This window comes from Furipterus horrens, unplaced genomic scaffold (genome assembly GCF_987537825.1).
Source record: "Furipterus horrens unplaced genomic scaffold, mFurHor1.1.pri manual_scaffold_4, whole genome shotgun sequence".
Lineage (NCBI taxonomy): Eukaryota > Metazoa > Chordata > Mammalia > Chiroptera > Furipteridae > Furipterus > Furipterus horrens.
Genome location: NW_028327174.1, coordinates 204,081,332 through 204,108,525, shown reverse-complemented (window position 1 = coordinate 204,108,525; position 27,194 = coordinate 204,081,332). Strand labels below are relative to the sequence as shown.

The following is a 27,194-nucleotide window of genomic DNA, read 5'->3' as shown; positions in this document are numbered from 1 at the left end:
AGAGGATTTAGGAAGTTGTGCATCATGAGCCAAGACCAGCCACTCATATGGACAAGCAGCTTGAGGGGCGGAGTCTCTGGAGAGCTCCAAGGCCGGTCAAACAGTGTCAGCCAGGTTGGTGGAGTCACAGCAATGGCATCAGCTTACGGGCTCTGTTGGGGGAGGGTTTAGTAAAGGGACAATGGCCTCTGCTCGCCTTGATGCCAGACACTTCAGTTCCTCCCTGTGCACCACTGGGGCCTTTCAAGCTGCTACCCCAGTGCTGGAGCCCAGAGGGAGCGAGTCTGAGCAGGTGAGTCCGTGTGCTGGCTCTTTAGGAGGAACTGCTTGGGGCTCCTGAAGTTTCTTCCACCAACTCAATCCCCACTGATTTTTGCAGCCAGAAGTTGTGGGGACGTATCTTCCCGACACTGGGACCCTGGGCTGGGGGCCTGGTTGGGGCTGGGACTCCTCACTCCCGAGATCCCCCTCCTGAATCTTTATCCGCCACACGTGGGTGAGAGACCAGCCTGTTTGCGTCTGCGCCCCTCCTGCCCGTCTGGATGGGTGTGGTTTCTTTAATTCCGTAGCTGGCAGACTTCCATTCAACTTGATTTCTGATGGTTCTGGTGATGATTGTTCTGTGTTTTAGTTGTAATTTTGATGTGGTTATGCAAGGAGGCAGCCATGTCTGCCTGCGCCGCCATCTTGTCTGGAAGTCCTGGAAAGTTTTGGAAATTTGAGCTAAGGGTGAATGCGACCTGGCCCCCAGCACCTGACTGGGCACAGGCTGGTAGAGCAGTGGTTCTCAACCGAGGACATCTCAGACCACAGTGGCCCATGTGCAGGACTCTGGGAACAGGTTTCACCATGTCACCATGCTTCTGAGCAGGTTGGTGGGAACCACAGTGCAGCATTCCAGAAACTGCAAAGCCTCTGCAGCTGTGCCCCTTCCACCTGTGCCCTTTCTCCAGCTGTGCCCCCCTCCACCTGTGCCCCCTCCAGCTGTGCCCCCCTCCACCTGTGCCCCCTCCAGCTGTGCCCCCTCCAGCTGTGCCCCCCTCCACCTGTGCCCCCTCCAGCTGTGCCCTTTCTCCAGCTGTGCCCCCTCCAGCTGTGCCCCCTCCAGCTGTGCCCCCTCCCTTAGGAGAAGGCCAACACACTGCCCTTCCCCACAGAGGCTGCCCAGCCTGGAGCCCTCCCAAGAAGCTTCCACATTCCTCTGGTCTGGGGCTGGAGCTGCCCTCCCACCCGGAGGGCCGGCGGGGCAGGAGCCTGCTTTGTGAGGCTGGGACGGGGGCCAGCCAAGCCCCAGGACATGCTGTCCCCCAGCCTGACCTTCTGGAGCAGGGCCCGTGCTGACAATGGCATCGGGCCTTGTGTTCCAGGCGGGGCTGCGGTCGTGTCCTCAGGACACAGCTGTGCCCAGCTGTTCCCAAATGACGTGGAAACTTTGCCCTCTCCCCAGCGGCCCTGCTGAGCAAGGGGCACCGTGTCAGGCCCCTTCGGGGACTCACGACACTTGGGGTAACAGGAGGGAGACTGAGACCTGCTTGGCTTGCAGAGCTGTGGGCCCCCCAGGGACACGCAGGCCGAGAGTTCTGTCCCGAGCCCTGTGCGGGGATGCCCCTCCTCAGACCTGGCAGGTTCGGGGCGGTGCCGGCTGCGGGCAGAGCAGCTCACAGCGCCCTCATGGCGACCGCCGGGGCTGCCGGGACAGAGAAGCCAGCCGGCCACTGCGACCTTGGCCTCCCTGGACCCGGGTCTCAGGCCCAGGAGCTCTTGGCTGCACGCAGTGATAATGGCCTTCGGGTGAGGGGCGGAGGAGCCGGAACGGCGCGGTTCTAACGTCCCGGAGGTGGTTACGTGGGAGATGAACGCAGGAAGTTTGCAGAGACTAAAAGAATAGAAACAGTATATAAATTCTAAACCAGTAGAGAGGAAAGTAGAATTTAAAACCTGGATCTTCCAAAAAAAGGCAGGAAACGGGACGAAAAGAAACAAAAGACAAGCTAGGATGGCGGCAGGCATGCTGGCAAGCACAGGCCATAGAAGGAGACACAGCGTCACAGGTGAAAGGCAACCATCGCCGGCCGGATTGGAAGGCCGAACCCGGCTGTGAGCGCTTTTCAAGAGCACGCCTGAGACGCTGAGACCCAAAAGACAGAGAGAAAACGGTTATGCGACGACGAAGCCAGAGAGGCCCCCAACGCTGTATCCACTTCGGAAAAAAGTATACTTTCAGTCAAAAAGGGCTCCTGGAAGCAGCGCGTTGCTTCGGGAGCGGCGTGTCTGACTTACCGGGAAGAGAGGCGTGCGCTTACCTCGGATGCGCCTCGCGACAAAACCTCAAGGATTACAAGGAGAAGGCGCGCCGCCGCCGGAGAGCAAGATTCAGAAACTGTTGATAGACGGGCAGTCTGTACACCCTCACGTCACCCACGCGAAGTTCCACAGGTCGTGCCCTGGATGCGGGCGTGCGACGCGCGCCCCGCTCCAGTCTCAGGAGGCTCCGCCTTACCCCTCCGTGCTCCCGGGTCCGTCTGCGGCCAGTCCCCGCGCCCCGCCCAGCCCTCGGCCGCCACCAACCTGTTTCTGCCTCTTGAAATGTCACCTCTTCTAGAAACGGGATGGTCTGTCTGTATGAAACTGGACGCCGGCCGTCCTGCGGTCGGTCGGAGTCCCGGGGGCTGCCGGCCCCTTTTCCTGCTCTTGCTGACTCCCCGTAAGTCGCTGGCGAAGTGCTGACATCTTCGCTTATTGATTTTCTTCAGTGGTTTCCCTTCTTATCATTGAGTCTTGAAAGTTTATTTACATGTCCTGGATATAAGTCCTGTATTATACGTGTGTTTTGCAAGTATTTCCTCCCAGTCTGTTCCTTGTCTTCTTGTATTTTTTTTTTTACTCCTCACCCGAGGACCTTCTTCATTGATTTTAGGGGGAGGGGGAGGGGGCGAGGGAGGGAGGGAGAGAGAGGCCTCCGAGTGAGAGGGAGGCACCCACCGGTTCCCTCCGAAAGCACCAGCACTGGGGATCCTACGCACCCAGACCAGGGACCGAACCGCCGCCTTCTGGTTGTGGGACGGCGCTGCAGCTGGCGGGGCCGCCTGCCAGGGCTTACTGATGCTTTTTGAAGGGCAAAAGTTTTACATTTTGATGGGCTAGTTTATCAATTTTTTCCTTTTTGCTGGACCACACTTTGGTGTCAGAGGTAAGAAATCTTTGCCTCGTCCAAAGTTAAAACACGTTCCCTCGTGTTCGGCTTCCTGGGCTTTTGAGTTGATTTGGGGGCGCAGTGTGAGGTGTGAGAGGCTGCCCTCCCGGCGCGGAGACGCCATTACCCCTCTCAGTAACCGACAGCAACCACGGAGAAGGGTTGGAGAAGCTTTAAGCAATGCGGCCAGCAAACTCAGGCCGATGGGCGCCCGCAGAGCCTGAAGAGCAAACGGGTCCCCAGGGGAAGTCTCCCACGGCGGGGCAGGAAGCGCAGGGGGCACCTCACAGGCGGACCTCAGCACGCTTTGGGGGCCAGGAGCAGGGAAAGCTCGAACACCTCCTTGTCTGCAATGGAGGAAGAAGACTTCCTGATGGACGCCACGCGTGGGTGCACCCCGGGGCCTGTCCGGGCCTCGGTGACGGGCCGAGGGTCCCCGTGCACAGACCAGCGCGCGGAGCAGGGGCGGGAGCGCAGCGTTGGCGCCTTCCTGCGTGGCCTCTGGCCTCCGGCCTCCGCGCCCCTCCTCTGACTCGCGCCCCGTTTTCCCCGCCGGCCGCGGCTGCCTGCTCAGCCACCTCCGCGCAGTTGGAGCCACAGACCCGCGGCCAAGTGCCCTGAGTGCTCACGGTACCTGCACGTGGCGAGGGAGCCCCGGCCAAGTGGGACCAGGTCTCAGGCCCAGCGTCACCTCACTGGTCCTTGGCTCTCCAGCCTGTGCCGGGGCCAGTGACTGGGGGTGATGGAGGGGTCGCAGAGGGAGCCCCTTCCGGGAGCCGAAGTCCATTATGGGACTCGCGGGACCCGGGGCCCAGCAGAGAGGAGCAGGCGTTTGCGGGGGCAGGAACCAGCCCTCGCTGGCCCCCGAGGTCACCTTCTGTCCCGGCATCTTGGGTTCGGCCCTTGGGTGGCTTCTGGAACCGGCTAGAGGCCTCTGCCCGCCTCTCCGGCCGCTGGAAGTCAGGGCCGCGGGTCGGGGGTCGGCAGCTTCCGGAGCCCCAGCGGCAGCAGGCGCTTATCAGCCGCTGCTTGGAGGCCGCGGCGGGGGCGGGGCTCTGCTAAATGCCTTCCAGATGTGGCCACGCCACCCGATAGCCTGGCTCCGGCTGGGGCCCTGGCCAGCAGCCTCCTGTGAGCGCGCTGCCGGGAAAACGAAACCCAGGGCAGGCGGGAAAGGCCCCCGCTCCTGCTCTCGGAAGGCAGGTGGGGAGTGACGGGCGGGCCGTGCAGCTCTAGGCTCACGGCTCACCTCTTCCTTCCCCGTGGCCTTCGGGCTGGAGAGCCAGGCCCGCCCAGCTGGCCCTGGACGTGGGGCGGTCACCGCCATCTGCTGGGACCTCAGCTTCCCCGCGGTCTGCACACGCTGGGCGATGCGGGATTCACGCTGCAGCTCACCAGGGACAAGGCAGCTGCCTGCCTGTGGGGTGGGGCTCCGGGGACCGCTGCCAGCCCTCCTGGGCCGGGACAGGCTTTCCCCACTGGGACCCTGGGCTGCTGCTGTCACCCCCATTGTCTCATTGGATGGCCCCAGCAGGATGAGCAGAGGTCCCTGCTTCTGGGGTGCTGGGGGCTGAAAGTTGCCCAGGGTGCGTGGCCCTGGGGAGCGGGCATTCCAGAGCCAGCCCGTCCATCCTGCTCCCGCGGACAGGTCAGCGAGAGGTCAAGGCTGAGGTCACTGACTAGCCAGTGGGCTCTTCCAGGGGCACGCGCCTGCCCCCACCCTGAGACCTCTATTCATGCACCTACGTGTCTGTCTGGTGAGCTGACGGGGCTCTGGGCAGCGCTGACCTTTCCCGCTGGGAGGGCGGGGGCGGGCACCTCCCGGCCCCACGGGGTGTGAAGTGGGCATGTGTGGTGCCCTGAAACCCCGTCCCTGTTTCTCCCCCTCTGCAAAGGAGGCAGGGAGACAAGGGACCGAGGGGACGGAGGTGACCTGGACACTGGACTACTTTACAAAACTGCTGAGCCGTGCCAGAGTTCTGTGCTGTGGCCACTCATGACAACTTACCTCGACACCCCGCCCCTTCGGGCTGAGGTCCGGGGGGCTGGTGTCTCTTCGGGCGTCACCAGCTGCCACACTTTGCGCCATGCAGAAGCCTGGGAAGCCAGGGCAGCTGGCGAGGGTCTGTCAGCCACCCTGTCCCCCCATGCTCCCTCCCTCTGCCCCATCCTGGCTCACGGTCCCTCCTGCATTCTGCTCCCCTTATCAGGGCAGCGGGACCTGACCCGCGGGCCGCCCTACCTGACACGCTCTCCCACCGCGGCGACGGCCTTCTGCGCCTGGGGACCCAGCTCACCCACCGCGCGCGTCAGTCCCCTGCAGTGCCCCCTCCCCTGGACCACTGCCCCTCCTCTTCCGACCCTGGATGGCACCCCGCCGTCTCTGCTCTGCCGCCCCACTGTGCGGGCTTGGGAGGTCTGGCTCCCTGGGCATCCGTGGGGTTCAGAAAGATGCTTGGACCACACGGGAAGGAGCTGGTGTGTGAGCTGCGCCCCGTAAGAGCTGGGGCCCCTTGCTTCCTGCTGGGCCAGGCCAGGCGCCGGGGATGGAGCGAAACCCCAGCAAAGAGATGGTGACGTGACAGGAAGGTGCGAGGCTGCGGCAGGGAAGGACCCTCCTGCCACCACACAAGGCCGTGGCAGGGAAGCCCGCTCGCGTCCACCCTGAAGTCCTGCTCACGGGCTGCTCGCGTGACCCTAAGAGAGGGCAGGTGGAAGCCCAGCAGCCTGCTTCTCCTGCCACTTTCCAAACCCCGCACGCGCCTGCCCAAACCTGTCTGTCTTGTCCTGGAACACGGGCCAGAGACAAAAGCAAGGACAGCTTAGCCATGGGCGCTCTGCTCTCCATGGGCAGCCGGGAGGCTGCAGGAGGTGGCGGGGGCTGGGGGTCCAGGGTCAAGGTGCAGGGGCCGGTCAGACCCAGAACCGTGGGACTGTGACGCTGTCTCAGGCAAGCCCGAGAGCCAGGCGCCTGCAGGCTCACACGGTTCAGTCTGCTTTGCTTTTCTAGTTTCAGGCTCAAGCCGGCCTCTTCCAGGCAGCCTTCTTTGCTTAATTCCTTCTCCCAGAACAGACACGTGGTTTAAGCATTTTGTTTCCTGGGCAAGTGGGAGTATTTGGTCTCACAGCTGCGCGGAGTGTCCCCTGATGTAAGGACCCCTCTCTGATGTTCTAGACGCTCCCTTGCTGCCCGCGGCCACTGAAGAGAACAATGATGCTATTTTTTAAAAATGCTTTTTATCAAACATCATAATGGAAGCGCTTCGCATTCCGTCATCTCATTTAATCTTGGCAACACGCATGTGAGGGGGGCACTGTTACAAATGGGGACACTGAGGCTGAGAGCGCTGGGGGACGCGGGGGCTTGCCTAGAGCCGCACACGAAACACTGACCCCCGAGCCTGCCTGGCTCCCAGGCCTGTCTCTGCACCTGGACACCTGACCTTCCACCCCTGGCCCTGGCCTCCTGCCTCCTTTTTCTGCCTTTTCACCTTCCCACGAACATCCTGGCCTAGCCAGCCTCTGCTTTAATTCACCCCCACGGGCCTGCGTGGCCAGCGGGGGGAGGGGGGGCAGAGAGGGGTGGCTGCTGTTCAGGATCAAAGGTGAGGAAATGGGGCGAAGACACAGGGCACCGGGCCGTGAGGGGGCGGTCCCCGGGGGCAGGTGACCGTCGCCACTGGCCTTGCTGCGGTCAGCTCGTCGGCGAGCCGGCTGCACCGCGTGGCGCTCCGTGCCACTGCAGACCCGTCCTGCCCACATACCTGGCCCCACTCTCCGGGCGCCGCTCCGCCAAGGCCCCGCGGCCAGCGCCCAGCCAGCACGCTTCCCCTAACTACAAGAGCAGCCCCAGCGCAGCGCGGGCAGGAGGCGGACTGGGAGCTGTAAAGCCTCTTTAAAAGGGGCAATAAAAGTTTTGGGTTTCAGATGGCCCTGCTGGAGAAGAGAGTAACAGACAGGAAATTTCAGTAGCAGACGGACAAAGGCCACAGCACGCAGACTGCCCCCAGACAAAAACACCTCCGCTGAGCAAACAGCGGAGTCCTGGCGGGGGCCCAGGGCTGCTCAGGCCATGCCAGCCTCGCCCGCGTGGGGGTGGGGAGGGGCTGCTACAATAGACTGTTTTGTCTGGTTGTTGTAAATGTTTATAATACTTCTCCTCTGGGGATGCCGGAGGTGCGCAGCGCCCTGCCCCCGCCGGGCTCCGAGCCTGTGTGCGGGGAGGGGGGCGTGTGCCAGGCACGGGCGCCTTGGTGGCCAGGCCAGGGGGTCGGCGGCCCTGCCCTCGGCTCTGCAGGGTCTGGGACCCAGGCCCCGGCCCAGGGGTGCTTCTGCGGGGCCTGTGCTCGCCCCTTCCCCCTCAGTTCAGACGAGACTCATGGCAGGGGTGGGGGGGCGCCGGGTCGTGTCTTCCACACCCTTGGCAGTGGGACCACGACCAGAACTGGGCCCTGCAGCACCTCCACCGGGGTCATTTGGCTGAACCTGGGGTCCCCAGCCCACGTGTCCCGGGAGTGGCCCGTCCACATGCCTCCTGCAGCGGTGACATTTGCGGCGCTGGCTGCCCCTCTGCATGGGACGCCGGCCTCTGTGGCGTTTCAGGGGCACAGTGGCGTGTCTTGTGCTCGTGCCCCCCAAATCTGAGACCGGCTTCGGTGACGTCATCATCTCTTGCTCATCTGAAGCTCCTGGGTTTTACCTGCAACCCCACACCTGTGGCTGTTTAAGTCTAAATTAATTAAATGATCGCACACGGCAAGACTCAGCTCCTCCGAGGCAGCAGCCCTGTCGCGAATATTCCGGGGCTACATGCGGAGCGGCCGCCGTGCCAGAGGCCCTAGCGCCTCCCAGTCCCCGTCCCCACCATCGCAGCGGAGCTCAGCCGGTGCTGCTCTGGGACTCCAGGGGAGCCCCAGACTGTGCTCAGGTGTCCGCTTGCCAACGTCTCAGGCCCCCTGGGTCCTGCCTGAGCCTCAGGTAGGTAGGCCAGCTGTGGGGACTTCCTGGCACCAGGTGCCATGCGTCCCAGGTTCCAGGACATGAAGACAGGCCGTCAGAGGTGTTTCAGTCTGAAGGCCATGACGCTTCTTCTCCGTTAGTCTTGAGGTATCAGGGTGGCCGTGCTGGGTGGCCGCCTCCTCTTCCGGTCCCTCTCCCAGGCACTCCCCTCCTGGCCTTCGGGTAGAGCCCCCACGATGTCACTGTGCTCCTTCGAGCCAGAGGAACATGCCTTTCGGATGACTGGCAAGACCCTGGGCACAGCCACCAACTCAGTGGCCGGTGTCCAAGGGACGAGGGCCAGCGGCTGACATCCTGGCCCTTAGCGTCCTCAGCAGAGTGGGCTCAGCCTGCCCACCCTGGGGCCCTCCGAGGGGTCTCGGGGGTCCAGCCCTGCTTGGGAGGGGCGCGGCGGGCCTGCAGCCGAGGCGGGCGGGCGGAGGGCTGGAGCGCGCCTCCTAATTGCCCATGACTTACAGACTTGGCGGGGCTCCCAGACAGCCTCGTAAATCACAGCGGCCGCAGTGAGCGGCCTTTTGGCGCGGCCCGGGCGCGCTTGGCAGGGGCCTCGCCTCCTCCCTGCTTGGGAGCATCCCGCTGCTTCTCATTTCCCACATGTTGCCACAGAGGTGGGAGTCGGGTGTGCTCGCCGGGGTGGGGGAGGGGAGGAGGCGATGGGCCGGGGCGGGCAGTGATGGGCGAAGGGGGACGGGGGACGAGGGAGGGCAGAGAGGAGGGGGTGCAGGGGACTGGAGGGAGGTGCCTGGCAGGGCCCAGCCCCCTTGCGTGTGCCCGTTTCTGGAACACCCCTGGCCCCCCGACCCTCACCATAGCTCCAGAGGCTCCCTGTCCTCACAGCCTGGTGCTATGACTTGAGTGTCCCCTGGCAAGAGAGGAAGACTCTTCCCCATGCACTTTCCGTGGTGTGTGCACGTGTGTGCACATGTGCGTACATGTGTGCACACCTCCAATCAGACCTGCAGCCAGTGGGGACCACACCTGGGCCTCCCCCGGCCCTGGGCGTGCAGAGCCTGGTGGGGGAGGGGCCCCGCCATGTCCGGTGCCATCGGCCCTGTGATGGGGACAGGCCTGGGCGGGTGTGGTAAGGCCCCAAGTGCTGTGCGAAGGGCTGAGTGGGCTGCCCTCTCGGTCGTGGGCTGTGGGGACAGGAGGGCACGGAGCCAGGGCCAGGCTGTGGGTGTCGGGACCTGAGGCAGTCAGGGAGGCCGGCAGATGGGGCGTCCGGCCAAGGGTCCACCCTGTCCCTGGCCCCCAGGGCCCGCGGGAGGTGCCTCTCAGACAAACAGCGGGCCGTCCCCGTGGCGGGGCGGCCGTGGGTAGCTGCCTGGTCTGGAAACACAAACAGACCCCAGACAGGTGTAGGCAACTTCCTGCCTGACAGATGTGCCCCGACCACTCGGGAAGTCGGGGTGGGCTCGTCTGTGAGGTGATGTCTGGGAGTCCTCTCCCGCCACCCCCCGGGGCCCGGCGCAGACGGCTCTGCATGGGAGCGGCTGACCTCCCGGGGAGCCCCGCCTCTGGGCCGCCACCAGCCTCTGCCCAAGGGCCTGGCGCCCAGACCCACCTGCCCACGCGGAGGGGCCACAGGCCGGGCTCCCATAAGGTCAATGAATCGAGGTGCTTCTGATTGGGTATTGTCACCAAAACAATTTGATTGAGGGGCCCAGCTGGAGGGATGGCCCCGGGGAGGGTGGCCTGGGCTGGGGACAGAATTGGCCCCAGGGGCCCCGGCTTCCTATGGGCAGGCTCAGCGCCGGGGGACAGGGTACAGAGGTGTTGAGGCCGCTTTCCAAGGGCAAACAGACGGCGTGGGGAGGACACGCGAGTCTCACTGTGGCCGGGACTGGGGGAAGAGGGAAAGGGAGGCAGAGAGGACAGACGCGTTTGGGGGTCCCGTAGGCATACCCACCCGCCGCGCCGAGGCCTAGGAGGGGGAGAAACTCCTCTGCTCTCCAGCATGGAGCTTAGCCCCCAGCAGGAGCCCAGGAAGCCCTTGGCGCGGAGGCGCTTCCCCAGTCCCTGGGGCCTCTCAGAGCGGAGGACAGAGCTTCTCCGGGACACTCGGGGCTGGGGAAGGATGGGAGGGCCACGGGCACGAGGTGGGAGGGCAGGGCCCAGCGCGGGCGGTGCTCAGACGCAGGCACAGCACAGCGTGGGGCAGTCCAGCTTGGCCGGGGGCCCCGCGCCCCCTGCCTTCCTGTTGACCTTGGGCAGGAGCAGGATGAAGGACGAGGCCAGCGCACAGTGGTAGAAGCTGTGGACGTAGGTGTAGTCCCAGTCCTGTGGGGCGGGGGCGGGGGTCGGTCCGTAGCCTCGGCCCTGTCCCCGAAGCTCCTCTCCCATCCGAGCCCCGTCCCCGCCTGCTCGGTGCCTCTGCTGGGTGCCTGGCACCTGCTACTGGCATGGGCTCCGCCCTGACCCCTTCACCTGTCCTCCCCCACTGTCCAGCCCACGGTGGTCTCTCCAGCCACCAAAGCCCTAAAGGACTGTGACATCTGCTGGGCCTCAGACGGCGAGGCTGAGGCTCCTCCCTCCTCGGACCCCTCCCTCTCTCCCCACCCCTGCCTCTTCCCTCCGCCCCTCCTCCACCCCTCCCTCCCCGGCCCCTTCCAGGCAGGTGGGAGGCTGGCCCCGTGAAACGGGCGCCTGTGGACGGCCGCGCCCCACCGGCCACCCCCTGCTCCCCTGGCACCTGGAAGAAGAAGCGAAGCATCAGGGCCAGGGCTCCGAAGCAGAGGCCAGGGCCTATCTGCTGGGCATAGACACTCTTGTCGGGGTACAGGCCCTTCTTCTCCTTCATCTGCCGCAGCTGCGGGGTCGGTGGCAATGGGACAGCGCTTAGGTCACAGGGTCCATCCGGGGGGGTGGCCTGAGCTCGAGATGCCCGCCTGCCTGTCTGGAATGTAACCAGGTCCCCTGCACGGTTCCCTGTCTCAGCCAGAAGGGAGCACGAGGGGGATAGACTCTCTGACTGTTCACAGCCGAGGGGTGTTGGGGTCCCAGGCCTGCTGCCGGTGTGGCCCCGGGGGTGCCCACAGTGGGCCAGGACAGCCTTTGGTGCTTCTGTGGCCAAAGGACACACCGTCCCATTTATTGGACAAACCTGACCGGCATGTTAAACCTGCGACCTGCCAGGTGCTGATGCTTAGGAGGCTCAGCAGATAGTTACGCTGAGAAACGAGGTTCACATCCACCAAAACGGTGAGGTGATGCGGGTCCGCGTCCTGCCAACTCGCCCCTGTGGCCGCGCTGTTTCCGAGCGCAGGCATCTCGGACGGAGCGAGACTCGTGGCTGCACCCATCGCGGGGCCCCGGCGTGCAGACCCCCACGAGGTACCCACAAAACCCCAGGCAGTTTCGCCACCCACTGAATTATGAGACGAAGTTCGCGTCTCAGTTTTCTGGCCGTGGCCACGGTCCGTGAGGAGTCGGGACCTGCAGGAGCATCGGCAGCTTGTGGGTGCGGCTACACTGGCCCAGGGGGCCTCATCCAGCCAGCCCTGCACCTGCCCAAGGTCGCACCCTGGCCTGGCCCTGCCAAGGACCCTGTCACACACCTCGCCCTGGGAGCTGTGTTCCCAAACGCGGCTCGTGAAGGGACGAGCCTCGGGAGGAAAATCCGCCCTCCTTCCTGGAAGCAAGTGCCCTCAGAAATCCAAAACAAACTCCACGTTCAATGGTCTAGAAAACGTAAGCCGAGCCCCAGACGCGGGAAGCCAGGCCGCCCTCTTGGTTCCGTGGCCGGATCCACAGCCCGAGGGAGCTTCGTGGGGACGCTAGCAAGGGCCTGCTCTTCTGGCCAACGACAGTGCAGGCTGAGACCCGTGGCCGGAGCGGCCCTCCAGGCTGCAGCAAGGAGGCTCGACGCTGCGTCCTGCTGGGCGGGCGCCTTGTTGGAGCCCAGAGCTCTGTGTTCACGCATTCCAGCCTGTTCCTTAATGTGGTCCTTCCTCGGGGCGAGACCCCCCCAGCCCCAGCCCACGGCTTCTGCACGCCCAGGCAGCTGTGGGAGGCCTCCCGGCCAGCGAGGGCCCTCATGGCTTCCCCAGGGTGGTGCACGGAGGCCCTGCCCTCTCTTCTCGCTGGAAGGTCAGGATCTGGCCTTGGGGTGTCCTGCCATGACTCTTATTCTCCTGCTGGTCTCTCTGTGACTTATTTCTTCATCAACCACGTGGCTACATACACCCTCTGCTACTGGGTGTCGAGAGGAGTGGGTGTGTGCGGAAGGCTCGCCATGGGAACTTTGTTTACCCTCCTGCGTCTGTAAAATGGGTTGTGGGCACCTGCACCCCATGCCCAGCCCGACCCCTCTTCTCTGAGCAGTTCCCGTCTGCTTCCCAGGCCTGGGTTCTGCTCCCCGCAGACTCAGCTCCTTCCCTACGCTGGGGTCCCAGGAGGCGTCGCTGGGCCTGTCCTGCTGCAGCACCCCTCTTTAGCTTGGGCTAGTGTGAGAGAGTTTTGGTTCCTGCAGCCAGGAGGGCCTTGGGCGGCAGGGGGTTCAGGGAGGCCTGGGGACCACATGTCAGAGCCTTGTGGGTGTCAGGCCTCCGGGCGCCCAGTGAAAGGCTACCAATACTGGGAACTCCTACCTCCATACTCACGAGCAGTTCCAGCTTCCTGTCAACCTCACACCACATCCTCTCTTCTCATTAGAACCAAGGTGAAGGCCCACCCCCTCCAGGAAGCCTTCCCAGATTAGCCCAGGCCATCTTTAATTGACAGGACATCTCTAAAGCAGCCATTCTCTTCAACAACAATAACAAGCAGCCCCTATTTGTGGAGCACACTAGAAGCCAGTTCTGTGTCTGTACTGAAGATGTATGACCTTTGAACCGACCCCATGCGGTGGGTACTGGACTGTGATGATAATGTCCACTTTGCAAATGTGGAAACTGAGGCAGAGAGGTTCAGTAACTTGGCTGACATTCAGAGTTCATGAGTTACAGACATGATACAAACCAGATCTGTGTGGTTGGGGTACCTGAGGGTCGTTTTTTACGTGTTTTAGCAGAAGCCCCGTCTGGCCCAAGTGCCCACCCGCCCACGAGGTGGGAGGTCAGGGAAGGGGCCCCGGCTGCACCAGGTCACACGCTACGCACCCACTTGGCCGCGATGACAAGGACGGCGGTACCGATGGGGCCTGAGTACACCCCGTAGCCCCGGCGGTCGTGGTAGATCCGGACGGCGGTGGTCAGGATGCCAAACATCACAAAAGTCGACCTCTTGGGTTCGTCAAAGTCGGCCAGGGCTGCGGGGTGGGGGACAGAGATCGGGAGAGGGGCGTGGCCTCCTGGTCCCCGAACGCTGGCCACTGCGCTCGCTACCCAGCGGGACCCGAGGCGCCGCCCGGCCCCCAGAGGTCGGGATTCCCGCTGGCTGTAGGGGTGAGGCAGCCGCTCTAGGGATCTGCATGCGAGGGGCTGCGAACCAAGCCCCCCCATGGGGCCGCGAGGGGGACAGCACAGACACAAAGGCTGGGGGGAAGGGTCGGGGTCTCCACAGGGCCGGCCCCTGGCAGGAAGCCCCGCGTTATGGGCCTTGTCCTGATGTGGCCCCAAGACAGGAGTAAGTGAAAGGTCGCAGAAGAAGGTGCTTTGGAGACTGTGACATTGTGTGCGTGATGACAAGGTCTCGGGGGCAAACCCTGATGGCAAACAGGGGTTCTCCACGTGAAAGGCGGGGGGCGGAGCCCTTGGGCACCTCCTCCGCTAGTAAAGCTGTCCCACCGAGCCTTTGCCGAATGTATCATTTCACACAGATGTGGAAAATGGGAATGCGGGCTTTGGGGGACCGTGTGTTCTTCTTCACAGACCATGCGCGTCTCTGAAGCCCAGAGAGGGGGAGGTTCTCAGAGCAGGGCTGGGAGAGCAGAGGCAGTGGGCGGGGGCTGTTCCTGGGGCCGGCGTGCAGGTGGCTTGGGGGCCAGGAGGGGCGGCACTCACCCATCAGCGAGACCCACATGCTGAGCGCCGTCCCGTAGATGCTGAAGTACTCCAGGATGTCGTGGCGCATGAAGCAGAGCACCGAGAGGCCGGGCCCATCGCAGGCGTGGAAGAGCTGCCGGGGAACCAGGCGGTCAGGGGCGGAGGGCCGTGCTGGGGCCCCGCGCCGGGCTGGGCTGGCCCCTGAGCTGAGCCCGCTGTGGGTCAGCTGACTGGCCGTGAAGCAAAGTCACGTAATGGCTCTGTCTGCAAAGTGGGGGCCCTGCCGGCTGCTGCCCTTGAGGGCCCTGTGGCTGGGGCTGGGCGTCCCCTGCACACCAGGCTTACTGAGGGCAGGTCCTTTTCACCAACCTGTGGCTGGGAGGCCAATGCCTTTTGGGGGGTGGGGGTTGCCAGCCTGCTCTTCAGGGGCCTAGGAGGTCCCCCCTGTCCCCCTGTTTAGCCCTCTGGTGACTGGGCACTCTCCCAGTGGAATTTCTCAGACCTGACTGGGCATGTGGGGCCTCAGGTTGCTGAAGGTCCCTGAGATTCCGGACTCAGCAGGTCCAGGGTGGGGGGCAGAGGTCCGCGTGCTTTGTAGGGTTTGGGGCTGGTGCCGGTGCTGCCGGTGGGGAGCCCGCTTCGAGGACCAGTTGGCAGCTCTCACGTGCGGGAAGGCCACACAGACCCCATGCACGCGCTGGACGGAGCCACGTGGGATTCTTACTGTTGTCCCCGAGTAGAATGTAAAAAACTCGGAGAGAGAGGCACGGGTGGCTGTCCCCCTTCCTGGGCACTCATTGGTGGCTTCCTGTCGTGTCCTGACCTGGGGTCCAACCTCCGAGTGAAGTGCCCGTGTGAGGTTTGTTCAAAGCTGTCCCCTTAGTTCCGACAGAAAACAGCTCTCCTTTCGCGGACACATTTCATCATGTTAAGTCCTATTTAATTACATGACATAATTATTTTGACAAGTTCCAGGGCACAAACAAGCTGGGAACCAGCACAATCGACTCTTGATGAGCCCGGCTTGGAGGAGGGAGCAGCGGACAGAGGGCAGCCCGTCTGGATGGACGGCCGGGGCCGCCTGGCGAGCTGAGTGAGCAGGAGGGACTTAGGGTGCTTCCTGGCTGCAGCCGTGGGCGACCTGACGCGCCGGGGCACTAGGTGGCCGGGGTGGGGAGAGGCAAAGAAGAGGCCAGGGGACAGCAAGTCGGCAGGGGCCGTGGCTGTGTAGCTGGGAAAGGAGCAGCTTCAGGCGGGGTCTGACCCAGGGGCTCAGCTGTGGGCAGAGCCGCGCCCTCTGAGCGACAGGGATGTTCTCCTGCCCCCCTGCTCCTTCTAGAACATCACCCTGGCGATGTTCTGGGCAGGGTCTGCGCTCCGCCCCGTCTGGAGTAGGAAGCAGGCCTGTTCGTCCTGACTGTGACCCCAGGTCCCTGCGGCTGGGGCTCAGGAAGCGTCTGCCATGGGAAGGCAGGGTCCAGGAGGCAGGGGTGGGAGCAGTTTAAGGAGAGCTGGTTTGGGAGGGACCCCCTGCTCATCTCTGTTGGACAGGTGGCAGCTGAGGCCTCCCTCCCTCTTGGGTGCAGGGCAGCCCCGGCCCAGGCAGGGTGCTGGCAGAGGTGGGTGCCGCTGTGGGAGAGCGCACGGCCCTTGAGGCCAACCTAACGGGTCCTTGCCGTGTGAGCTCGGGCAAGTGGCTGATCCCTCAGGGCCCCCTCCATCAAATGGGGACAAGAATGCCCGCTCCACGGGGTGGGCCAGTGGATCCCGCGTGACAGAGCACACAGCATGGAGTCTGGTGTGGACTGACATGTGTCCTGGAGGGTCCTGGGTGGGACACGGGCAGACCTCGCGATGCCGGAGGGGCTCCCGGAGAAAGGGGCCGAGTGTGGCTTTGAGGCCTGAGGACATTTGTCACAGGAGGCAGCTGCCCCTGCCACTCTGGGCGGGGCAGGGTGTGGCGGGGCAGGGCGGGGAGGCCTCTCAGGGTGGTGGCAGAACAGCTGTGGGGCCACTGAGCCCGGGGCAGGGACAGGCGGCGCCTGTGGTTTCCGGGGCTGGGTCTTACGTGGGCCCGGGGGACGAGACCCCTGGCTCCTCTCCCTGGCCCGAGACCCTTGTCCCCCCACATCTCACCCGTCCCGCTGACTTCCTTTCCCGAGCTGGGGTCCCGACAGGGGACCCAAATGGCATTCTGCGAAATGCCTCACGTGAGCCAGGCGCTCAGGGGTGCGGCCCGGGCTTCCCGGGGTGCGCGTGTCTCAGCCTCTCGGGGACCCGGTGTCTTTCTCTGACCAGCGGCCGTCACATCCCAGGCTCTGGGGCGCGGAGGAGACTGGCGAGGCGAGCATGCAAGCGGCACCCAGCAAATCCCCCCGGGACCCTGGCTCGTGGTCGGCACCATCACAGCTCAGGCCGCTCCCACCCAGAGACGGCCGCCCACGCACCCGGGAGTCTGGTTCCATCCGGGACCAAGCCCGACGCTGTCACTGCTGCTGGAGGGCCACCAGCTGCGGGAACTCGCGGCGTCTCCCACCGCAGGCCAGTCGGAGGCAGGCGTGGCACGTGGACATGCATGTGCAAACACACGCGTGTGCTCACAGGCCTCCCCACCCGGGGCTGCCCTGCACGCCCTGATGCTCGCCCCCAGAGGCACTGCTGCCAGGGGCCAGGGTGGCTGGGCCGAGGCAGGGCCACGGGAAGGGGGCAGGGACACGCGCCTGCCAGCACGTGCTTCTCACGGGGAGCGGCGCTTCAACGAAGGGAGGGTCTGGGGGGAGGTGGCCACGGAAGGGAGTGGAGCCAGCGTGAGCCTGCAGAAGTGGGGGACGCAGTACCCAGAGGGAAGCGGAGAAGGGGAGGCAGGAAGCTACATCAGCAGACAGGTGACTGATCAGACAGACAGACAGACAAAAACTAGGGACCCTGGCTGGGGTGGCTCAGTGGACCGAGCACCAGCCTGCAAACCAAAGGGTCGCTGGTTCAATTCCCAGCCAGGGCACGTGCCTGGGTTGCGGGTCGGGTCCCCAGGCAGCCACACATGGACGGTTCCCTCCCTCTCTTCCTCCTTCCCTGCCCCTCTCTCTGCACGTAAATAAATAAACAAATAAAATCTTTATAAAAGAAAGAAGCTGGGGGATGGATGGAGTCAGAGACACATGGACGGTCAGAGGGAAAAAGAAGAAAAAAGACGCAGAGAAAACCAGCAAGAGAAACACAGAGGGGAAGAGACCCCCGGGGGGGGTTGTACGGGGTGGGCGGCGGGGCCTAAAGCACAGTCCTCCTGATGCAGAAACAGAGAAAGAAGGACCCAAAGGAGGAGGGCCAGCTTCAGAGTTCTGAAAGGGCACCCACGGGCCCCGCGTGTCCCCCCACCCCCAGCCTGCGACCCCCTCCCAGGCCTGGCTGGCTCCTCCCTCCCTGCTCAGCCGCCCTGTCCTCACAGTGGGACGGGGTGGGGGAGGGGAAGCTGGAGCCACAGTGGCCTTGAGTAGCTGGCCGGTGGCAAGAAAAGGGGCTCCCCGAAGGGCTTGCCCTCAGCCGAGGGGACCTGGCGCCCTGTGGGCGTGGCCTCCCCCTGATCCCGGAGCGATTTCCTGGCAGCAGTGGGGAAACTGAGAGCCTCCCTCCTGGTCTCTGGGCTTTTCCCGTCACCTGGAAATCCCTTTCCTTCATCACAAAATACAGGAAGGGGGTGGGAAGGTGGCCCCCGGCTCCGGCTGCACCTGCGGGGCAGCGCCCCACGCGGCGCCCCCGCCCCGCCCCGGCCCCGACTCACCGCCACGAAGAACATGGTGAACAGATAGACCATGGCCTCCATGTGGAACTGCCTCTTGGCCGCGATGCTGACGGCGGGGAGAAAGGCCAGGCTGCTGAGGGTGGGGAGGAGCAGTTTGGCCACGACCGACCCCATGGGCCGGGGAGAAGGGCACCGGCTGGGCAGGAGGGGCGGGCGAAGGCCTCCCAGGTCTCCGGGGCAGGGAATCCCAACGGCAGGAGAGGCCCCGCTGCAGCTGTGGTTTAAATGCCCTGGCAGGAGGCAGGGATCTCGGCGCAGCCCCGGAGAGGGTCCGACAGCTGATGCCCACGTGATCCGCACTTGTCGCTGAGGTTTTTTTATTTTAATTTTTGAGAGGCCAGAGTTAATTCAGGGAGACTGTGCTTCTTTTGCGGAGGCAACGACTTTGGAGGAGGGAGTCCCATTGAGTCTGATCTCCAGCTCCCAGCCACTTCCCACCCTGGGCCTGTCCCCAGGGCCGGCGGGAGCCCAGAAGGAGGGGACTCGGGCCTGCGTCACCTGTTCACGGCAGCGAGAGGTGCGAGAACCCAAGGCTGAGCCGAATCTCAGCGCTGGAAGGACCCGGCGGCTGCGTTTCAGGGTCACCAGCCCCCTGCGCGTCTTACACTTCTTCCTCGCCTGACCAGGCCAGCGAACTGGACATTCTTTTCAGCTCGGGTCCATCGCTTCGCACCTGAACCCACAGACCGGGGCCCCTGTGAGGCCGGCGCTCGCCGTCCGGGTACTCCTAGCCATTGGGAAATGACCTCCCCTTCCTGCGGAAGGTCTCGGGGCACCTGTCAGGCAGGTAGGTGCCCCCTGATTCTCTGGCCACGGAACGATGGGACAGTGTGAGCCACCCGGGCAGGGCAGATTCTCTCCCTGGACTTGATCGATCAAGTGCCTGGTTCATTTACTTACCTGTTGTCAGCAAAAGAATGGCTTTATTCCTGTCTCGCTTTTTAAGTCATGGTGTGACGCCAGGACAAAATGCACACACGTGGGGCACACAGCTTGGTGGCCTTGGATAAATGCCCACGCAGGTGTGACCGCCACCCCAGGCTGTCCCTGTGTCCTTTGCTGGGACTGCCCGCAGCAGAGGCCCCGTGGTAGTGGCCATCGACCTTGCCTGTTCTAGAACTTTCTGCAGATGGAACCGGGCAGCAAGCACCCCATGGGGGCTGGCTCTTTTCAGTTCTTTCACTGTGAGATCCCCCCACCCTGTGTCACGTGGCTGAGCCGGCAGTGGTCTGCTGTGTGGAGAGGCCTCGTATCTGTCCCCTGGGAATGGGGTCTGGCGTGTGGGGACAGCGGGAGGGAGGCCGAGGGGTGCTGGTACCTCAGCGCCTTGGAGAGAGGCTGCGGCTCGTTCCCAGGCCCCGAGGCCTGGCGGCTCCCCCACCTCCCGCGGGGAGCCCCTCACACCTTTCCAGAAACCATATTTGTGTCTGAAGTCGGCTGGGGCCCGTCTCTGCATTTCCCCACGACAGTCCTGCCCGCTGCATCTGCGCATGTCCTCCTGCTCGTGCTCCCACCGCCCTGGGGCTGAGCGCAGGCCTCCAGGAGACCACGGGGCCCCCGCACCCTGCTCCGCCCCCCCGCCCCCCAAAGCACACCCGTCTCCACCAGCCTCCCTGCCTCCCCTTCCAGAACATCTGTCCGTCTGTGGCCAGGCTCCCTCCCTGCCCATCAGGCCGGCCGAGGTGCCCACTGCTGGCGGAGCTGTGGCTGCAGGGTGGCTCCGGCCTGACCCCGCTGGGCCCGCTGGCCATCTCGCTGCCCTTGCCCTCGGCGCCTGAGCCCAGCCAGCGGTAGGTGGTCAACAAGCGCTGCTGAATGAATGACTTTGTCAAAAGAGTGAATGAAAATCCGAGGAGGGGGTGGGCGTGGCATGTTTCAGTCTGGCGCTGAGGAGCCCAGACTGGGGAAACCGGATACTGCTGGGTGTGCGGCTGTGGGTAGGAGGCAGGAGACCCCCGTCGGCCCCTCTCCACCCCTCAGCTCCTGCTCAGACCTGGCCCGGCTCCGGCCCGGCTTCCAGTAGGAGCAGAAAACGTGCCGGGAGGAAATGCGATTAGAGGTCAGGTGTTAGCAGAGAACTCTCTGGAGACGTAAAACCCGCTCGGAAGCAGGAAAACATTCCACAGTCGGTTCTGTGCCTGCGTGTGTGTGTGTGTGCGTGTGCGTGCATGTGTGTGTGTGCATGTGTGTGTGCGTGTGTGTGTGTGCGTGTGTGTGCATGTGTGCGTGTGTGTGTGTGTGTGCGTGTGCGTGTGTGCGTGTGCGTGTGTGCGTGTGTGTGTGTGTGTGTGTATTTTGCAGCAGTAAACAGCAGGGCCAGGCCTGCGAGCTCAGGGAGGGAACAGGAGGAGGCGGAGGCGGGGGAGGCAGGCCGGACTGCCTGCACATGTCTGGGTGACTGAGGAGGACCGGGCCGAGGAGGGGCCGCCCCAGGGCAGGGAGACAGGTGGCTGGGCCTGGGGCAGCCCCAGGAGCCCCTGCCTAAAGGCTGGTCTACGGGCTGCCGTTTGGGGTGGGGATCCGGGGTGTAGAAGGAGGTGGGGGGGGCCTGCGTGTGACTCCCATCCGAGACCTGGCCGCGTGGAGACAGACCAGCTGGCCCGGGGAATGCGTCCAGCTCTGACCAGGACTGAAATGACCCTTAGTCCTCCCTGGAGCAGGGGAAGCAATTGGCCTGTGGAGCTGGGAGAGGGGGAGACTGAGTGGAAGAGACAGGCCAGCTGGTTTGGGGGTGTTGCTGCCTCCGGAGGCGCAGGGTGGGGGGCCAGGGCTGGGCTGGGCTGGGCTGCCTCTGAGCCAGTGGCGACGTGAGCTGGCACCTCCTGTCCTCCCCGTCCTGCTGTGGCCTCCGCCTGCCAGCTGCCTGCAACGGTCCCACCCCCGCCCCACCTCACCTGCTCCTGCTTTGGCCCAGCCGCCTTCGGCCAGGACGCCCCTGGAGCTGGCCTGCCCCGCTCAGATGCGCCCCCGCCCGCCCTGACCCCGTGGGGGGGGGGTCTCCCTTCTCCTAACCCACAGCACCGTGTGTGTCTTGAAAACCGCTCACACACAGACATTTGTTCAGCACTGGCCGTGTGCCGGGCGCCGTGCCAAGCCCTCTTCCTACTCTGTCCCGTTGGGCCCTGTCAGCAGCCGGGGGGTTGGGGGGCAGATGCCTCTGCTCTCCCTGGGCCACCGAGGAGGAGACCGAGCCCCCAAGAGGTGCGAAGATGGGCTTGGGGCACCCCCTCCGTCTCAGATACAACGGCACGGCCTCCCGGCCCCAGGCTTTGAGGCTCCCCTGCTCTGCCCAGCAGGTGGCCTCGGTCCCCTGGCACCTCACAGGGGCCAGCCCGGGCGGGGGGCCTGGGGTGGAGCAGCCACAGCGTGGAGAGCGGGCAGTGGGGACCCACCTGCCTGCGCCCCCTCTTCTCACCCTTGCTGGCCAGAGCAGCCTGGTTTATGGAGGTGCTGAAATGCCTGGAATGCCACCCGCTGCCGCTGCCGCGACAGCTGTCTGCCCGCCCTGCCCGGCCCACGGCGGCCGCGCCAGCTGCGGCATCTGCGCGCTCCAAGGCTGCACGCCTGGCCCACGGCCCTGGACCCCCCGGAGCACCGCGGCCCTCGCAGCTCTCCGTGTCGGGGTCCCTGAAGGACCCCTGCCCGTGGTGGGAGGCGTCTGGGCTTTGGGCCTCCGCCAGCTCCTTCCCTGGATTCCGCGGCCTGGGCTGACGTCTGTGGCCCTTGCTCTGCGCACGTGACAGGTGTGTCTGTGCGTCTGCGTCCAGCCTTGTGACAGCTGTCACGTGTTGCCTTCCACCACCGGCTGCAACCAGTCGCCCAAGGCGCCAAAGCTCCCAGACACCTGCCAGGAGAGCCAGGTGGGGGCCCCGCCCCTTCCAGCCCCGGGCCGAGTGTCCTCACCTGTAGGCGGCCTGCGTCATCGCCGTCGCGGCCTCAGAGGGACGCCTCGTGTGCCGACGGGCCTGCAGCTCTATGCGGGCGGTCCAGGAAGCCGCTCGGAGTGTCTGTTCAGAGGTTGCTGGAGAGCAGGCTCACAGGGCTGGGGGACTCTCGCTGTCTGGAAGTGGCCCCCTCTCTGTTCCTGAAGGCAGGGCTGGGCCAGGCGCCAGGCCGGCCTGCATTGCACAGCCGAGACCTTACCTGCGCCCCCTTACTTGCTGGGGGCTGCCACTCACTGAACCTGTTCCCTCGGTGTGGAGGGGCTGGGGCAGAGAGGGGACAGAGCTCCTCGGACCCAGCTTGTCCTTGGTGGCAGGCATGGAGCTGGGGAGCCCTCCTGGGCCGCAGACTGTCCTGCAGGCTTCTGCAGGTTGGCTGGAAAGACACCAAGCGGCTGTCCCTGCTGGAGCTGTGCCCTACAGCCGGGCTTGGCCCCACCGCTTGCAGGCTCTGAGGTCCAGGACGCCGCACAGACGTGGCTCCAGCCAGCCCCGCTGTCCCCTCTCCCGGGGGCAGGCCATCCCTGGAGCTCCAGCAGCAAGCTCACTTCCCAGCCACGCCAGGGCTTTTCACGGACCCTTCTTGCTCTAGATTTGGGGACAAAAGAGCCTCCTTCTTGTGGACTCTGAGACCAGGAGTGGCCTGCCCTCTCTGGGTCCCCACACTTGAACTTCAAGCCTGGGCCTAATAGTGCCCCTGGCCAAGATGGCAGGACGGGAGGAAGCTAAGAAGTTGTTTTGTGGTCCCACTTACCACCGCTGACCCTGGAGGTCTGCTGGGCGGTGGGGGTTCTTCCCAAGTACCCAGCTCCTGGCCCCGGCGGGGAGCTTATGGGGGGTTGGCTGCTGGGGCTGCTGTCTGGGGCCTGGCCAAGTGGTTTCACGGTGGCCCGGTCCCTGCTGGGTGCAAGACCGCTGCTGTCTCCAGCCCTGGGCCGCAGCTGGGAGGACAGGCAGGCCGTCGAGGGGGGATGGTCGAGGTGAGCTGCCCTCCAGACACAACCGGCTGGCTTCTGCGTGCCAAGGGTGAGGCCGCCACCCACAGGCTCTACACCATGTCTGAGGGCCTCCCGAGCTCTGCCCTTCACAGTGCAGGACAGGGCGGCTGGCCCCGGCCCGCTGTGCCCTCCCCCGCCCCAGCCCTTCTCCCTGAGCCTGCTTCTGTCCCTCACCTGGTCTCCCCACACTCCCCTCTGCTTCCCATACTCATCTGCCCATTTTCCTGTTTCCAGGCCCCTCTTCAGACGTCCGGAAAGCTCGAGGGGAAAGACAATCTGCTTCTAAAAAACAGGTGTCGCCATGGCTGGTGCGGCTCAGTGGACTGAGCGCCGGTCTGGGAACTGAAAGGTTGCCGGTTCGATTCCCACTCAGGGCACAGGCCTGGGTTGCGGGCCAGGTCCCCAATCGGGGGCATGTGAGAGACAACCACACATTGATATTTCTCTCCCTCTCTTTTTCTCTCCCGTCCCCTCTCTCTAAAAATAAATAAATAAATCTTAAAATAAAAATAAAAATAAAAGATGTCCACAGCACCCCTTCCCCTGCCAGGGCCTGGTCGTGGCAATTGTGGGCAGTGGGTGGAGCTGCCCCATGGCCCGCAGTGAGCTCTGCCTCACCCCCAACAGGCAAGGAGGCCTGGCCCCCGGAGCTGCCTGACACCCCCACACCTTTGTTTACTGATCACTTACTGTATGCTGTTACCCGCCCCCCCTCCCCCAGACACTGAGGATGCAATGTCACTCAGGAGCAGGGCCTGCTCTGCGGGGGGTGGGGAGGACCAGCCACAGCTCAGGGAAGATGGTTCCAGCCCAATGTGGGAAGCCAAAGCAAGGGGCTGGGGCACATGGGGGCTTCCTGGAGGAGGTGGCCTTGGAAGATCATCTGGGGGTGCCAAGTATGTGCAGATGGGGGTGCAGAAGAAGGGCTGTGGGGAGGGGGAACAGGAGCTGAGAGAGGGGCTTGGATCATTTCTTTCAGTGACGTAGCAGGAAGCCTGGACACCAGGGCGGGGCCAGGAGGCAGCGAGGAGGGGGCCGCTGGCTGGCTTGTGGGGCTCAGTGTGACATGCGGGGTTCCTTACTCACAAGGTAGGGCACGGCATTCTCCCCCCCATCCTCTCCCAGCCCGTCTCCTTTGGGCACAAGGGTGCACCCAGGGCGAGTGGCCTGGGACCCCACCTCGAGACCCAGTGGGTCCCAGGTCCCCAGGGGGCAGAGAGCAGCTGAGACGCTGCCCTGCAAGGACCAAGGCTCCTGGTGTCGCTGCCAGAATGAGAATTCAACACGGCAACTGCAGACCGTGAGCCCCAAGCACGACCCCTCTGGTCCCGGGCTGGGCGGCCGTCTGTCCCCTGTGGGGCTTTGGGTTTGCCGCCTCAGAAGGCCAGCCGGGTCCCGCCAGGTGGTCCCCAGGGTGCGTGAGGCCTGTGCGGCCGGGAGAGCTGACCTGACCCTCCCTCTGTGGGGCTGACGGCAGCTTCACCCCCAGGCACTCACTCCTTATCCCCCAAACTCCTCAGGTCCCTGGGGCCCCAGAGCCTTCCCTGATTCCCAGGCCACCAGTAGACCAAGCAGCAGCCCAAGCTCCCTGTGGGTCTGGAGTTTGGGGGCTCCCTGGTGGCACTTGGGGGGGGGCTCAGTAGGCTCCCGGAGGTAGAGGGGGGATGGGGTGGACGCGCAGCGGGCCGGGGACCACACACCTGCAGGAGGTCACAGAGCGGGGTGGCGGGTGGCAGGCCCATCTCGCAGATGCCGTCTGGGCAGCGGCTGGCGGTCGGCGGTGGGGTCCCTCCTGAGGGAGGCTGTTCGTCACCTTGGTGCTGGCCGGGCGGGTGCTCAGGAGCTGGGGTGCAGGGCCCTGGACCAGGCTGGAGGGGGAGGACAGAGGCATAGGCTCCAGAGCGAGGGCGATTTACACGCGTCTGCGAGAGGACAGCGGGACGGTGAGCGTCACTCCTCTGTCTGTGGGGCAGCGCACTGACCCTGGGCTCAAGTCTGGGCTCCATCAAGTGTCCCAGGAGCCCTGGGACAGTGAGATGAGCCAGACCCGCCTCCCCGGGGGTGGGGGAGGGTGGGGGTGGCAGCGACAGCCCCGCGGACGAGAGCAGTGGGGGGCTTGAGGTGCCCCTTGCCAGGTGTATGACCTTGGGTGCCCCTCAGTCTTGGAGCCTCAGTGCCTCCATCTGTCAAACAGGGATCACAAAGAGGCCGCCCCAGCACAGGGCAGCGGCTTCGCTGGCCCCCTCTTCCTGCTGGTCGGTGGCCGTGACCCGGGGGCAGAACTGTCCCAGGGGCAGGATATTTCTCAGCTGCTAAGGGGGCTCCGGAAAGAGACCACCACACTCCCTCCATCAGGGGGCGCAGAGGGACGGAGGGGGGCTTTCCAGGCGTCACTGTGGGCCTGTGACCCCTGCAGAGTCAGGGGGTGGCCCCGGCGACCTGACCTGGCCTCGCTTTCACCCCCGGCTGCCGCGCCACCACCCGGAGGAGCCTCTGTGTTCCAGGAGGGTGGGCTTGCGGGGCCCGGCTCTGCCCAGTCCCTGGGGCTGCACAGCAGCAACCGCTCAGCCTGGGCTCCGCGCTCTGACTCAGCAGGAACACGGGCCTGGAGCCCTGCGCCCAGCCCGCCCGGGGCTGCCCAGCTGGCTCGGGCCCCGCCAGGCCACTGCACTCGCCAAGCCAGTGCCGGACATCTGCCCGCTTCCCCGTGCCTCCCCTGCCGGCCCTGGGCATTCTGACCACCCGGCCAGCAGGCCGTGGCCATGTCTGTCCCTTCCCTGGAGCTCCTGACTGCCCTCCTGGGTCTCCCTCCACCCTCTGCTTCCCAGGAGGACCTCTGGGAGCCCGCCTGGCTGACCTCAGAGCGCGCTGTGCCCTCTGAACCTCAGTCTGCCTGTCTGTGAAATGGGGCGCCCAGACTGGGTGTATCAGACACCCAGACCCCGTTCCGCGGAGCGCCTGAGAACCGGCCCCTCTGGAGGCAGAAAGAGGCGTGAGCCAGGCCTCCACCGTGACCCCGGGCTAGAGGCCGCTCCGTCTGGACACGCGGGCACGCCACCCCGAGCCCTGGACCTGGGAAGGCCGCCTCCCTGCGCGCTGCTCCCGGGCCGAGCAGCCGTCAGCAGGCAGCTGGGCCGGCCTGGCCGGGCTCCAGAGGCGCGGAGCGGGTTAAAGTGTGCGCCAGGCCGGCGGCTGCGGGCGGGGGAGCAGCCTGGGGGGAGCGAGGTCCTCCCACCCTCCCCGTCTGCCTGACAGCTATAAAGGCGGCCGCGCCGCGGAGCCGCCACTGGGCTGCGCGCCTCCCTGGGACCCCCTCTCGTGGGTGCCCTTTGAAGTGGAAGAGGGCGGGGAGGAGGAGGAGGAGGAGGGGAGAGGCAGAGCCCTCGCTCTGCACGCCCGCGGCCCCTGCACACGCACCTGGTGCTGCCCGCCTGCAGCCGCTCCGCCTCGCTGCCGGAGGACAACCTGCCGGCCGGACAGGTAGGTCAGCGCCGCCGTCCTGCCTCCCGCTGCAGCCCGCCCTGGCGGTGACAGGCGGCCCGGAGGCCGGGGGCACCCCCAGCCCTCCCGGCGCGCCGTGTAACAGGAGGAGTCCCGCGGGGAGGGGCGCGGACCCTCGGAGCACGTTGAGGGTGGCCCCTCAGCCTCCAGCCTCGGGCGCCTGGAGCTCTCCTCTGCGCAGCAAACCTCTCCCGCTGGCCGGTGGCTGTTTTGGACCCCAGGGAGGGCTGGCTCCCACATGCGCCAGGCCTGGCCTGTGGCCAGCGGCGTCTGGGGCCTTAATGAAAACCAAGTGTGAGGCCGGCTCGGCACCTGTCTTCAGCCCGCAGCCCCCAGCCCGCAGCCCGCAGCAGCCCGCAGGCAGGAGCTGGAGCCCCAGTTCGCCAGTGGGACCTCCGAGGGGTCTCTGCTTGCCTGAGTTGGGGGGGAGGGGGTGCAGAGGGAGGCCTGTGGGGGAGGGGTGCAGGCAGGCAGGGAGGGGAGGCAGGCCGCTGGTAAGGTGGGGGTCTCAAGGACTCCAGCTCCAACCTCCAGTCTTGGGCTCTGGCTGTCTTGCCCAGGGCAGACAGTCTCGGGGTGCAAGTGTGTTGTTGGCGCAGTGCCTGAGAATCCGCAGGTGCTCTAGCTGCAGGGAAGTGGGGGGTTGTTGGAGGGGAGGGGGGGCGGATGTGGAGGAGCTGGCTTCAGGACTGGCAAGGGCGGGGACTCCCACACCTTCTTCCCCTGGAGTTCGCGGGTGCAGGGGACGTGTCCCAGACTTCGCTCTGGGTTCCGGGGGCCGGCCTGCTGTGTGGCTTTGAGGAAGTTGGCTCCCCTCTC

General features: G+C 65.0%; 1 protein-coding gene across 3 annotated transcripts; it reads right to left on the bottom strand.

Annotated features, from left to right (window-relative positions):
* Positions 1-9,835: 9,835 nt before the first annotated feature.
* Positions 9,836-22,065, bottom strand: MYMK (myomaker, myoblast fusion factor). Of its 3 annotated transcripts, XM_090275000.1 has the most exons (7): positions 21,839-22,065; positions 18,434-18,608; positions 17,915-18,008; positions 14,155-14,269; positions 13,312-13,460; positions 10,905-11,021; positions 9,836-10,492 (listed from the first exon to the last, which is right to left on the bottom strand). In XM_090275000.1, the coding sequence occupies exons 3-7, from the start codon at positions 17,954-17,956 to the stop codon at positions 10,343-10,345; spliced, it is 573 nt and encodes a 190-aa protein (XP_090131126.1). In that variant the 5' UTR covers positions 17,957-18,008; positions 18,434-18,608; positions 21,839-22,065; the 3' UTR covers positions 9,836-10,342. The 3 variants fall into 3 exon arrangements, with proteins under 3 accessions (XP_090131126.1, XP_090131124.1, XP_090131125.1); XM_090274998.1 differs by having other exon boundaries at positions 17,915-18,608; XM_090274999.1 differs by lacking the exon at positions 21,839-22,065 and having other exon boundaries at positions 17,915-19,472.
* Between the last annotated feature and the right edge of the window lie 5,129 nt (positions 22,066-27,194).

Coding starts and splice junctions, on each gene's coding strand:
- MYMK (XM_090274998.1), bottom strand. CDS start 18,049: ATGGGGTCGGTCGTGGCCAAACTGCTCCTCCCCACCCTCAGCAGCCTG. Junction 13,461..14,154: donor CATGTGGGTCTCGCTGATGG/GTGAGTGCCGCC, acceptor CCCACCCCGCAG/CCCTGGCCGACTTTGACGAA. Junction 11,022..13,311: donor TTGTCATCGCGGCCAAGTGG/GTGCGTAGCGTG, acceptor CCGACCCCGCAG/CTGCGGCAGATGAAGGAGAA.